This window comes from Hippocampus comes, unplaced genomic scaffold (genome assembly GCF_001891065.2).
Source record: "Hippocampus comes isolate QL1 unplaced genomic scaffold, H_comes_QL1_v1.1 scaffold43, whole genome shotgun sequence".
NCBI lineage: Eukaryota > Metazoa > Chordata > Actinopteri > Syngnathiformes > Syngnathidae > Hippocampus > Hippocampus comes.
This window is the reverse complement of record NW_017805276.1, coordinates 442169-456527: the sequence shown is the minus strand read 5'-3', so window position 1 is coordinate 456527 and position 14359 is coordinate 442169. Positions and strand designations below refer to the sequence as shown.

The window sequence follows — 14359 nt, the reverse complement described above, 5'->3', positions numbered from 1 at the left end:
TCTCTCTCTCTCTCTCTCTCTCTCTCTCTCTCGCTCTCTCTCTCTCTCTCTCGCTCGCTCGCTCTCCTCTCGCCTTCAACTTCCACGGCTCGAGTGGCCCATTTGCACTGCTGCTGGCAGCCGAGGAAGGGATCATGTAAGGCATCGCGCAGACTCCCCCGCCCAAAAAAAAAAAAAACCCTAAAACAACAACAACAACAACATAAACCAGATTTCAAAGCGAGGGAAAGAGCAACTTTAGAGATGTGGATCTATTTGGGTGATTCGCTGCTCCTCGTGCCACCGGCTCGCCCCGTCCTACGCTGTCGACACCGGTACTATTGCATCGCCGCCGATTTGGACTAGGATCCCGCCCGGTGGAGGAGGAGGAGGAGGAGGAAGGTGCTGTCCCGAACACTTGACGCCCGTGCTGTATGGATGCTGCATCCGTTCGGATCGCCGAGAAGAGCGCCAATGGGAATGCCGCTCCAAGATCTCATGCCATTCACTTTAAGTTGTTGGCCTCTCCTCTTGGCTCACTGCCTTCTCTCGCTGCTCTTACTCACATGTCAGGTAACATGCAACACTTTGTTCTTCCTCTTATTTTTTGTTGTACACCACACAGAGGACACTTAATCAGGCACACCTGCACATCTGTCCATTCTGTGTTATCACAATGCACACAGTCAGAGAAATATGTCGTAATTTTTTGTTCATGTAATTAGTTTGAATGGTACTGAGAGCTGTTTCCATTGTTTTGGTCATTTAATTGCATGATAGGTTGTCTGAAAGTGTGTCACTGTGTTTTTAATATTTTTAGTCGCATGTGACCCCCTAAAAAACATTAAGAACGTTCCTCAGTGTGAACCCGTGCAGTTCTACACCGCATGTCACAATGATAAATAATACATATTGTACAATATACTTTATTTGCATACATCGACCGTGTTCTTTTCTTATAGGAAATTTAGGTGACCAAATTATTAAGCATATCACTTAGTATGATTCAGAGCAGTTTTTGGCCACTATAACTACCCCATAATAATATACATCTTGTTTATTTCATGTGAAATGTGAACTGAGAGAATTACAAAGGCTTCTGCATTGCCACACTCATTGCTCGAAAACAAAAACAACAAAAAAAAAACAGGTTGTCAAAATATTAAGAATCCCCCTCAGATTTAGTGCAGGTCCACAATACCATAACCACATCACAGTGAGGTGACAGAGATATTGTTAAATTAGTATCAAAAAAGAACATTATTATGTTTGCCAAAGCTGAAGCTCCTGCATTGCCTTTTTAATGGCTAAATTAAAGAAACACCCCCTTGTATCACACAATGCAATTCTTCTACACACATTATAAATATAAAGGCTGTGCTATGTTGCTCAATGAAGTAGCCAAAATATTAGGACCGCATTCACACGCACTCAATCAATTGCAGTTGTACACCACTACAACGCAACAACACTACCGTGTACATACTGTTAAATAAAAAAAAAAAAAAACATAAATCACAACTAATCATTCGCTTTGAAAAACTTAAACGCTTCTTGAATTGGACATCAGTACTGTGTATTGTGCAGGTATGCCTAATGTTGTGGCCACAGAGAGTAGTGAATATTTGTCAGGTTGGTGGTGACACAGCTCATGGCACACAAATATCACCAGTGGGAACATGGAGTGTTTTTCCCCGACACTATTCGCCGCCAATCTCAGCGGGACGTGTGCAGCAGGCATATGCTAGTGCTGAGTCGTGTAACCTGTGCTCCCCCCGTGCTGCTGCCTACAGATACACGGTGAGCTGTTGCTCACGCACACGCACTGTTAGCAGGGTTCACGTGTAATGTGATCTGCTTGAGTTTGCAAGTCCACCCACTCGCACTCCTCGGGGCGGCCTGCTGCCCACTCTGTTGGTGGGTGGGTGGCTTCTTACAGGGATTGCAGCTGGAGATGTGCTACTATTCCGCGTGAGCCAGTCACAACAGCAGCGGGAGAGAATGCTGAGTACAATTAAGCACGTGCGTGTTGTGAGGATAGCATTTCAGTCTTTATTTTCCCCATTGTCTTCCTGGTTTCAATCAAAGGGAGAACTCCAGAGGCCATGCTCGCAGACCGTGGCAGAGAAAGTTAGCCAACAGTGCCAGCTGGCGTGCCACTGTAGAAGATACCCTCCACTTCCCCCACCGCCACCTCCCCCGCCTCCCCCACGGCTATTGGGCACCATAGGTAAGAACTCCGGCATCTGTCTCACTCAGCTGTGCTCTCGTTCCAATGGCGACAAGTACAAATACTACCTTACTGAAATTTGAACACAGATATCTGTAACTTTCCACTCCTTACTTAGTCAAAATGGACCTGTTACTTTTTGGAAAAGAAATACAGGTAAATAGAGAGGTAACATCAACTATGGTTGATCTTTAGATTTTTTAAAAATTTGTTTTTATGGGACAGTGCACCTTAATCAACACAAACAGTGGAAATGCGCTGGACTTAGCATAAATGCTAGTTTTCAGTCCCAAGGCTAACTGACTGAAATTTTAGGGACCTAAAAGTTGGGGATAAAAACAACACAACAATTCAGAGAAGCAGAATACTAATCCATGTATAAATTTATTGAAGAAAACTGATGTTGTCAGCTCCAAAGAACGATTTGTGGGAAATATGTTGTATCTTGAGCTAGCTTAAAACAACCATTCAAAATTTCTCCTTTTAATTTGAAAAGACACAAGTAAGGTGTATTTGTTCAATTCTTAACATTCGATAACTCTGCAACTTTTTTTCTTAATTGACGCAGTTCCCAAAACTACGTTTGGAAAACCTAAACGCATATTAGCTAACGCTAGCTAGAGCGGTATTTAAAAAAAAGTAAAGTCTCTTTGTTTGACTGTAAAAAAAATAAATCCTTATTACTTTTGTACTTAAGTGCATCTCAGAGTCTAAACTATTGCACTTTTACTGTGGGAATGTACTTGAATCAGTATTTTCTTTCCACGAGTATCTTTACCTCTCCCTAAGTATAGACTGTGAGTACTTTTGCCACATCTGACTCTCTCCCAGATTTCCATGCGACGTGGTTCCTTTCGTGCAGAAATGCGCCATCCATCCCCTCGAATTTTTGCATGTGTACGCTTGTGCATGTGATGGAGCCAGCAGGATGTTGACAGCAGAGCTAATTTATGCTGGGCCTGACCCTGGGGAGTACGCAGCTGCCCGTGAGATCCAAAGCCTGTTGGGCCGCCAAGCTCACTGGCTCATTGCGAGGATTTCCCCTGGAGGACCCAACAGTGATTAAAACACAGACGACTTAATTAAATTAGCCATAATTCGATCAAGAGAAGAGGCTAATGAAGCAGCACACTTTTTGTTTTGAAGTTGAGCTGGCGGCGATAAGTGTGTGCTGTGCTCGGCGCCGATTCCGGCAGATTTCTTTTTGGTCTGAAATCCACTGATCGGCCAACATATTTCACCTGCCAGCCTGCTGAAAGTAGATCTGATTTGTACATGGTCTCACGCCCTGTTAATGAACAGCGCATTGAAATATGGGCGACAGGCGTTGCTGATGATGCAGCCATTGTGAGCTATTACCATGACTCTTTAGAATCACTCACCCTGAGTCCTTTACAAGAGGTGGGGATGAGTACTTCATCATCAGCAGACAGCACCGGTAAGGTTTTCATCAATCTGCTCCAATGATTTTCCTTTTGGCTCACTGTTTGTTTTTTCCCCCTCCCGACACACCATTGGGCTCCCTTTGAATGAGGAGTCATAGTCCCCATTTGTGATTGTAGTCAAGGTCACAGCAACAAACACCGCCAGGAGCATCTGACTGAAAGCTCAAGTAGGGGCGGTGAATGCTCAGTTTTTTTTTTTTATTATGTTGTTTTTGGCAGTTGATTTATATGACAACCGTCATTAGGAACCTCAAAATGCAAACTTTTGAAAATACCACACTTGCAAGTTCAATTTCATTCACCATGGTGTAGTTCTCAGACCTGTAAAACTTGATCTGACATACTTTGCTGATGTGGGATGGCTTGTGGAATGACAATAGGCCCATGAATTTTGAAATAGGGCTGCAGCTATTGAATATTTTCGTTGAATAGTCGGATGTTCGAAAAAAACAACAAATCTTGCTTGAAGATACAGAAGACAACCCCCCCCCCACATTTCCATATGACAATAAATGGCAAACTTTGTCATTGTTAGATAATCAACATTTCATACTTAAATTTAAAATGTGCATCACAACACACTCCAGAAACTTCTCCTAACCCTAAAAATATCTAATTCTACTTTGTATACATTTTCCCACCTACCCAAGTCCCCATTTTTGTTCAAAGTTACATCACAGTAAAAAAATAAAAATAACATTGTTGACTAATGGCCTACATGTATCTTACAACATATTCTCTCATTTTTACAAATCCATTGTGTTATCTGTACAACAGGTTCTCTATGACCGATGTGGCAAATTTATCTCATTTCAAGGGTCTGAATCAAATCACAGATGCAACATAAGAAGGCACACTGTCATAACTTATTTTTTTGTTTGCTTCTTTTAATTTCATGGTCTATAAGTGTTTTTTTTTCTGGATTGTGATTTTACTACTGTATTATAATAACTTAGTGATATGTGTACGGTAATTACGTTCAGGTGACTGTACGTCGCTGGAATAGGAACGCAACACTAAACCACGGAAACATTGTATAAGACATTGCAAAAACTCCCCAAACTTTTGCATAAGACATTGCAAAAACTCCCCAAACTTTTTTTTTTAATCATTTTTACTAGTCTGGTGTCATGTAACATACCTTAATGCCCTAAAGCCTTGATACGCTGCTCGGTCTTGTGAGAAAATGCAAGCAGGCCCATTTAGTGCATTTTAGCTCCTTTACAAGACAGTTTAAAAACGGGTGTAGACCCTTTGAATTATTCATGTCATGGAGGCTCACTTTAATCCTCGTAATTATCATTCTATTCTTTCATCTAAGGCCTGAAGTTTTTCTCCAAAGTGTAATCTTTAGAAGGCAATCAATATGCATGGATGAAAATACAGTCCCCCGCCCCTCCCCTATTCAAAGGAATGGAATGGGTTAAGCAGGAGCATTACCTACAACTAGAACCAATTCCGTAGGGGGCTGACAAAATGCTGACTGGAGAAATGTAACCTTGACTGAAGGGAGTTTTTCAATTTGGAATGACTTACTATAGAACATGCCCTTTATGCATATTAATGAACATCAGTGGAGATGGATGGATAGATAGATAGGTAGATAGATAGATAGAGGCACAAAATGCTCAAAGTTGCTGATGCATACAAGTGAGTGAGTCTTCCTGGACACAACTAATGTGCGGTGTAAGAGTGCTGTTGTCAAGGAACCTAAATGATTTATGGTGTCATGTACATGGATATCAATCATTGACTGTTAAACAGAAGAATTGGAGTGGAGCCAAGTGTCTTCTTGGCTTTTTCTTGATGTCATGTTTTGACGTGTTTCGGCTTTTCCTCTCTCCAGCGGCAGAACCAATGGTGCCCTTGGTGAGACCCTGGTGGACAGACATGGACTTTATAGTGCTGGGAATAGTGGGCTGTGCCTCGGCACTCTTCCTTCTCTCAGCCATCATCATTTGCTACAAGGCCATCAAGAGGTCAGTTGTCCCTTGTACTTTAAATAAAAAAAATGCTGTCCTGTTTTGCTGTTCAAATGAAGTAGAGCGCAGACCTCTGACATAGTAAAAGGCGCCGGGAAATTCACAATCACATTGTGGCAAGCAGCAGCAATGAGGAAGTCAACGACAATGAATGTAGAGTATTGGGAACCCACTCACAACAGCTAATTCACTCACCTAAAATCTGGTACACCGAGATTGTTTAATCTTGGAAATGGAAAAAAAAATACTAAAGTAAAAGAGGGAAAAAACATGATGTGTCGACAAAGTAATTCATCCATTAATTTTTTGATCCGCTTTATTCTCACGAGGGTCGCGGGGGGTGCTGGAGCCTATCCCAGCTGTCTTCGGGCAGTAGGCGGGGGACAGGCTGAACTGGTTGCCAGCCAATCGCAGCGCACACATTGACGAACAATCATCCGCGCTCACACTCACAACTAGGGACAATTTAGAGTGTTCCATTAACCTGCCATGCATGCTTTTGGAGTGTGGGAGGAAACCAGAGTACCCGGAGAAAACCCACGCAGGACCGGGGAGAACATGCAAACTCCACACAGGAAGGGGGGAGGCGGGCGGGGATCTGCACTGTGAGGTCGACGCGCTAACCACTTGATCACCGGGCCGCCGACAAAACAATTGTCTTCTAAATCTGACACACCACAGAGAAGTGTGTTGTTAACAAGTAGCGATGACGACAAATGATTCAATCAAACTGGCAGGTATCTAAAATGAGGTTTCAAAATCGTGGAAAGTCAAGCCAACTCAAGATCGTGAGCACCAATCCAACTTGAAGGCAGTCGACATGATGTGCCATTTGACATGTGGGCGAAACGTGTTGTGTCATGTGAGGGTTGATGCGAGGGTTCCGTATTGACTGATGGGCCACACAAAGGTTGAATCACAGAATGGGCTGTAAAATGTCTCAGAGTAGAAGTGAGGATTTCCAAACAGACTGCCTGACCTTACCGTACACTGTTGGTTTTTATTTGCATAAGTGCATCTCACATCGGCAGAGAGGAATCCCACGTGGGTGCTGGTGCGACGGGAAATGTTTCCCCCCGTTTGGCTTATTAGAGGAAAGGCTGCGCGCAGCTTTGGCCCCAAGCGAAAGCTAGACCCATTTTTGTGTGCCATTCAATGTCACACATGCACTCTGAATTACATGTTCATGTCGGCAGACATTTAATAAAGACGTACACACACCAGTACCCCTCGCGTGCGAACGAGCATCCATAAACATCTTGACATATTTACACGCCCATGTGAAAGTAACTCCACATGCGTATGCTAAATCGCAGAGTTGTTTTATGAACCCGTGATGAATCCACATAATTATATTTGATATTTATTGAACTATATTAAGCCACCCTCAGCAGAACTCCATTTCTCCTTTCTCCAAACAACAAATAGGCAAAGCCAGGCAGCGGAAGTAATGGGTGGTTGGCTCAGGAATTCATTATGGCAATTTTCCAGCCCCCCTACCCCTGTGTAGCCAAGGGGCATTTTTTTTAACGCAGTAGCGGCAGGAAAGTGTTGTTGCAATAAACCCAAGTCATTATTTATGAATTAATTTGCACAGTCATTCATTTGCAGGCCACATCTTTTATACATGCAAGCAGGTCATGTCCTGAAGCCCCCGTGGGCTCCAGACTGCTTGCAGACTTCAGTGCCACGCCACTTAAAACCAGGTCCAGTCAGAGCTCATTACGCATTCATTTGTCAGCGGCGTGCAATCGAAGGATAAATGGGCTTCCTTTCGCATTTGTCATGCCTGCCCTAATCACTTAAAAGTCAAGAGAGAATAAATGACGATGAAAAGGAACGATTACATATTCTATGGCAAGGACAGCCAAGAAAATAATTGAGAATCTGAAGCGACGTTCATAAAAAATGTGAACGACACCACACACAACCAGGAAAGTCAGCAAATGTGTGCTTACTGCACTTACAGTGTGTGGCATATTCGAGATGACCAACACAGCACGACACCCGCAACAAATATCTCCACCAACAATGGCGAGTCTCCGCTCCCGAACCAGATGTTTTTGCAGTAACAGGTCATCGAGACTGCCCAAAAATACAAAGAAAGAGTAGAATTAGGAGTAAATCGAGAAGAAGAAGAAATAGAAGAAGCTGGAGATCCACAAATACCTGCTCCAACGCTAAACGGAGGTTTTCAACTGGGTCGTTCAATCAAAGAGTCGTTTTCAGATGTAGTTAGGCTAAATGTTAGCTTCTCTGTTCACGACATTTCGGTTGCTCTTTGTGGTGAATGACTTGTGGGTGTCATTCTTCCATTGGAGGGATGATGTCTGCATCAGATAAGAAAATAGCGTGACATCATACCATAATCAAATAAAGTAGAGTATTTTGCGCACCTAAAAGCATTCAATTTTCTCAAAAGTAGACAGTGCGCCCTATAATGCAATGCGCAGAGGTTGTGTAGGCTCTATATAAATAAAGAAGAAGAAAATAACTATTTTCACAATGGAGAAATTGCCAATTAAAGCAGCAAAAATTATGAAAAGGAGAAAGTAGAAAAACAAAACACGTATTGCGTGCACAAAAAAAAACTTTTGTATTGTATTCTCTTTTAGCATAACACCATCTAGTGGATGCATAGTGCAACCGCAGCCAATTTGTAGCTTCTATTCTATGCGCCGTATAATGCAGTGTGCCCAATACATTAAAACAGTTTTGAATTTATTTCTTGAAGCTGCGCCTTATAGTGCCGAAAATCCAGTAAATATGTGTGTCTTGGCAGCATCATCCTTCTGCTGTCATTCACAATTTTTTTTCCCCTAAATGACAGTTTTTGTTTTCTTTCTGTTTGATGAATTCATTGTAAAATTGAAAATGGTGAACAATTCCCACTCCGACAATCAACAGACAGCAGTGCATCGAGCTTCGTCTTCCACTAAAATGTACCACGTGAAAGGGTACCAAAGAGTGGGGCGAATTGCAGTACTGTTGAACAAATAGACAGAAAAAAATCAAAAATATATTCCATCTTGAGACTTCAATGTCTTCATTCTCCAAATTTTCAAATTACAATTCAATTTTTTGTCCATCTTCCGTTCAAAAAAACGATGCTGGTGAAACAGTGCTTTTAGTCAATAGCAATAACCGCGAAAGGGGTAGTCGGAGAGCAATGAACCACATCCAATCTGTATCACGTTCTTCCATGGCTTCTTTGCTTCAGGCTTTCCTCAAATAAAATCGTCTAGATGAGGTCCAGGGCCAGACAGCTGAAGAGGTGAGGGCCAAGCTCTGCAGGCCACAACCCTATTGGCCTTTTCTTATTTCTTTATTTTTTAATCATATTTGTCTGTCACTCATCTGCCACAGGCAAAAGGTCCTGGCAGGAAGAAAAAAAAAATGAAGAAAAAAAACCCCCACGTCTATTCTATTGAGAGTACACAGCAGCGGCAACAGCAGGGAGGCTGATGTGTGCAAGCGTAAAGAAGAGAATCAGACACATGCTGCCTCTCAGTGTTGCCGTGGCATCCCAAGCAAAAGACATGAAGCTGCTTCTGTCTCCCGGCTGTCCGCCAACCCAGAAAGCCAAAATAAACAAAGCTCAGCCCCGACGTGCTAATGGAGCGAGATGCTTTTTCTAATCACTTAGCGCTCCGGGAGGCTTGTCTAAAAGCGGATATTACTCCACAGCTGCTCCCGACCGATTCAAGGGCAATGCAGTACAGCCAAGGAAACTTGTTAAATCTTAAGCAAGAAGGCTTCTCATGTAATATTTCATCATTTCGCCTCTCATTTTGAAAACTCGCATTTCCTGACCGATACCTACCAGAGCACTCTGTAGTGTTGTGAACCACCGAATGTTACTGTAGTTTCCAGATGCCAATTGGAAACAGCGCGTATGACATGTCCTAATTTCATTACGACCCGTAGCCCAAACTTCAAACGGGAGTGTGCGCCGTGATTGCACAGCTTTCCTATAAAATATTCATCTAACACGTGAAGTGTTGTGTTGCCACCTGCCACATGTCAACAGCTTGCCATCTATTATTGAAACCTTGTGTACACGTTCAAGAAAGCTCAGCCCTGTCCAGTGTCCTCAAGCGACACGGTCAGCGGTTGTTAACAGTGGACGCATGCACCTTGCAACAGTTGCATCTCAAGAAATTGGAATTATCATAAAAACGTAAATTTGATGTCAAATTTATACATTTTCTATAATACAGATTCCTTCAACAAAATGGGAAAAAAACACAAATACTCCCGATGTTGTGGTAGATGCTGCTGCCTTATGAGTAAATAGCATGGGTTCGATTCCCAGCCTGCAGCCCACTGCTGGTCCCATTGCCGTACAAAGAAGTGGGTCGCAACATCAGGAAGGGCATCTGGTGTAAAAACTGTGACAAACAAGCAGGTGACTCTCTGGAGAACGCTCAAGGGACAAGCTGAAAGTTGCAACGTCTTCAGAAGCCCAATTCCCACTTAATTTCTATCTGAAGATGACTTTTGATTGTTTCTTGTGCGTGATTTGAAATTAGTTAGATGCTGAATTGGGGTTTTCATTTGCTCCTAGCTAAAATCATCAAAATCATACGAAAAAATACATCATACATACATTACAGTCTAATTCTGTCATACATCTGTATAATTCGTGGCTTTCATTTTTTGAAGTGAAGTCATAAAATGGCTTCCACGATATTCTAAATTATTTGATGGCGCTAAATCAAAAGTGGTGAGTATTTTGCGAGGCGGTGGAGGGAGATTTCATACAGTACATGAATATGGCTGCTCCTCACTCTGTTTTCAAACTAGGCAAATCCCCAAACTGCCTGTTTGGTCCCCTTGAGGAAACCATCAGAACACCGCAGCTCCCACACGTGCGCTGATCCTCACCCACACAACATAATGTGATTCTCCCTTCGTGCTTGGACTATTACATCTCCTAGGCTTTCCCAGGGTCCTGCGGGGACACTGCGACTGGCATCTGTCCCCAATAAAATATACGTCATGACTAATTCTTTGTTTACAACCAAGCCATTAGCCAAAAACAGCACCACCAACAACCTCAAAATCTTTTTTGTCAAGTGTATTGCTTATGTACACTACATTTGGTTATCTGGTAATTCACAACTTGTAAGCCTTAAATTAGCCAAGTAATATTTACTAATGGGCGGCCCGGTAGACCAGCGGTTAGCGCATCGACCTCACAGTGCAGAGGTACCGGGTTCAATTCCAGTTCCAGCCTCCTTGTGTGGAGTTTACATGTTCTCCCCAGGCCCGTGTGGGTTTTCTCCGGGTATTTCGGTTTCCTCCCACATTCCAAAAACATGCATGGCAGGCTGATTGAACACTGAATTGTCCCTAGGTGTGAGTGTGAGCGCGGATGGTTGTTCGTCTCTGTGTGTCCTGTGATTGGCTGGCAACCTTTTTTTCCCTGATAATATCAACATTTAAAATTTAGTTTGGTGAAAACGACAAAGTAAATCCACACGGAAATAATTGATGCTCCCAGAATTCTTTATATTTAAATGCTATCTGGATTGTCAACAAAATTTTCTTTGTTGGTCCATTCCACCCGCTTCTCATTTTTCATTTTTTGTGGAAATCTAATCCGAAAAGTCCAGGAACTCACACACCACCAACACATGAACTAATGACTAGAGTCATGGCGACACAATTGTTGACAGCAACTTTGTATGGGGGATGAAAGTACTCTCTTGGACTATAGACAGCCGAGCAGGAATCCTGAGGAGTTGTGCCGTGTATGAGTGGCGGAACGCTGTGACAGCCCAGACAGCACCGAGTGACATAACGGTTTAACAGGTGTGACAAAATCACAGTCACGTTGGAAAAACGGGGGCAACCTGAAAACGAGGGCTGACGAATCAACTCGACAGCGGGAGAGCGTTCAAACAGAGTGAGCGTGTGCAGGAGGAAAAGTCTTGGCAAAGCAACGCAGAAATGCGCTACTCATCTAACCTTAGAGAACACCGTGGCACGCGATTGAAATGAGACGAAAGTGTTCGGGATTTTTTTTTTCCCCCCCTGCGGGATATGTTGTCTCGTGTGCGTTCGTGTGCATGCGTGTTATATATTAGATAGATGACTGCGGCGTCATTGTAAAACACATTTCTGTGCATCTGAAAACCAGACCCGTGAAATAGGCAAGAAGAATTTAGATCAAAGTATGTCTCATGTTCTGATTGACAAAGTACACAGAGGACAGACAAACACAGTCCAAAGCAGGGTTGGAAGAGGCACACCCTCCACTCCAGCTTGATTCTGTCGCAGCGCCAACACTTTCCTCCATCCATCCATTCATCCATCCATTTTCTATCCCACATGTCCAAAGTCCAGCACGTGGGCCAAATGCAGCCCATATAAGAAAACCGTGTTGCACAAACGTTTCATTGTGTTAAAATTGAATGAGTTATGTACAAAGTATTTTTTAATTTACAAAATGACAACAGACACCAAGGTCCACATATTCCCGCACTGCCAGGTCACAGTCCATCTTAAAATAATAATCGGGTGCACGTTGGGCCCGGACTGGTCTGAGAAGAAGCGGTCAAAGTTGGAGCGACCAGTCGTTGCTTTTGAAAGACAAGATGTCGCTCAGGGCTCCTCTGCGTTGGAGAGCACGCTGTAAGCTGCGGAGCGGGACAATGACTGTACTAACTGTATTCACATGTGGTCTCTTGACTTACATAAGCCAGGCGAGCTGAGGGGGTGCGCTGCACAAGGCACAGTACACTGGACAAATATAATAAGCACAAAGGCATACGAGAGTGCATGAAAGGAGCGTCGTTGAATAATCCTAGCCTTCAATTCGTCCCGTCTTTAGTTTTGCACCAGGAGGTACTTTCACATATGGATGTTATTCCCAGCTTGGTTCGACAGCTGCACGCATACTCATTATGGAGGGGAGAGATTGCTTCGATAGCGGTCGCAGGAGGTAATTGCCTTATCGTCTGCGTCGCAATGCATCTTTCCCTTCCTGCAAATGTGACCTTTGAACAGAGGCCTTATTAGAAAGGATCGGCGAGACAGAGAAAATCAAATCAACATCTTGAATAACTCAAAAGTCCCTTTTTTTTATTTTTTTTTTTTTAATGGCATGGCCTTTAGTTGCCATGGAGCGCAATGTGGAATGGTGACCACTGGCACGGTGGCAACACTCCATTTCATCTCTGGAGTTTATCATCGCTTCCGCGACCTTGACCCACTCTGCCTCCTGGGCCACGGCCGCGCCGTAGTTTGATGTCTCTTGTGTTTTACTTAACCCTTTCGGGGGTCAGTGGTTACTAGAGTGGACAGCTTATCATGTTAACAGGTTACAGGCTGAATGAAAGGGTGAAATTATGTACCCTTTTGTGCTTCTACATTAAGCCGATATTACGAACCCATCCAGCAACATGCCATACGCTTCGCCTATCTGTGCCAACTGAAAATAAGTAGCCGGTGAAAGTATTCCAAGGTATTGATGGGGATTGATGATAAATGGCTGCCGTTCCCTTCTTTGTGTCTTGGCTAGGGGTGTCAAACTCATTTTTGTCGTGGGCCACATTTTAGTTACCGTTTCCCTTGCAGGGCCGTTATGACTGAAACCATATAAAAAAAAGTCAATAACGGTTGATTCAACTATTCTTGAAGTGACTGTAATGAGGGGTTTGGTCACAAGAAAATGCTGAAAATATGTCTCTAATTTATTAAAATATGATCATTTTAAATTTTGGTCGAGATTTTAGCAAGCATCATGGAACATGTTTAATTTATTTTCATGGGTCACATAAAATGATATGGCGGGCCAGATCTGGCCCCTGGGCCTTGAGTTTGACACCTGTGATTTAGGCTGTCTTGTATTCGCCCAAACAGAGCGCCCGTGTTTATTTTAAGGCAAACCAATGAATAAAGAAATGGAACGTATTTTCTGTCAAGCAATGAAGATAGAAATGGGGTGCCTCCTCTCCACCGCTGGACAGAAAAAAACAAATGTTTATAACTGTTATCACAGTTTCTTATTCTTAACCAAGTATTAACTGTTAATTTATTCACATTTTTTAAAAAATGCAGTTCTACCATCAGTAATTTACATCAATCCTCAGTTTGAACGGCATAGGAAGTGACTGAACGGAAGGATTTTATTTATTTATTTTTAAAATCGTATTTTTATTGTGGCCATTGGCGGTTAAATTGTATTTATCTTGTATCAGGTGCTCACTGTTTTTGTTTTGTTGTTGTTAGGAAACCGCTACGTAAGGAAGAGAACGGGACAAGTCGCGGGGAATACGCTATGAGCATCCGCACCAAGAAGGCCATGGGTACAAACAACACTGTGGTATAGACTTGACTCCAGCTCGGAACAGGAAGTGACAGCATTCGTCATCTTTCAGGCCCACCCCCTTTTCCTCAGTGACCCCCTTCTCACCCAGAATGCAACAGAGTTGCAGGAAACCCCTCCTTCTTCTGGTTGCCCTGCCCCCCACGATGTGTGTTGTTGAAAAGCATCCCAGCAGGCTGAGCACTTGCTCTTAGTAAGAGCAAGTGTTGCTGACAGGCTGCTGACTGTGGGCCAGTCTGCCGCACATCCAGACCTCACGCGTGCGATAGAAGCGCAGACAATAGAGCGGCCCCGCGGCGCCATCACACACGATAAATAACGTGCATGCACTTTTTACAGAGAATGCAATTTTTTTTTTTTTAAAGAATATATGCTCCATTTTTGGTTC

The 14359-nt window shown here is 43.2% G+C and overlaps 1 protein-coding gene across 1 annotated transcript; it reads left to right on the top strand.

Annotated features, from left to right (window-relative positions):
* The first annotated feature begins 93 nt into the window (after positions 1-93).
* Positions 94-14095, top strand: prima1 (proline rich membrane anchor 1). Its single transcript, XM_019870126.1, has 4 exons — positions 94-552; positions 2068-2209; positions 5501-5633; positions 13875-14095. Exons 1-4 carry the CDS (start codon positions 418-420, stop codon positions 13972-13974), a joined length of 510 nt encoding a protein of 169 aa, XP_019725685.1. The 5' UTR covers positions 94-417; the 3' UTR covers positions 13975-14095.
* The last annotated feature ends 264 nt before the right edge of the window (positions 14096-14359 follow it).

What these genes read in the sequence shown, in the direction of transcription:
- prima1 (XM_019870126.1), top strand. Translation starts at nt 418, where the DNA reads ATGCTGCATCCGTTCGGATCGCCGAGAAGAGCGCCAATGGGAATGCCG. An exon ending in TGCTCTTACTCACATGTCAG is followed by an intron (nt 553 to 2,067) that starts GTAACATGCAAC and finishes TTTCAATCAAAG; the next exon opens with GGAGAACTCCAGAGGCCATG. An exon ending in TGCTACAAGGCCATCAAGAG is followed by an intron (nt 5,634 to 13,874) that starts GTCAGTTGTCCC and finishes TGTTGTTGTTAG; the next exon opens with GAAACCGCTACGTAAGGAAG.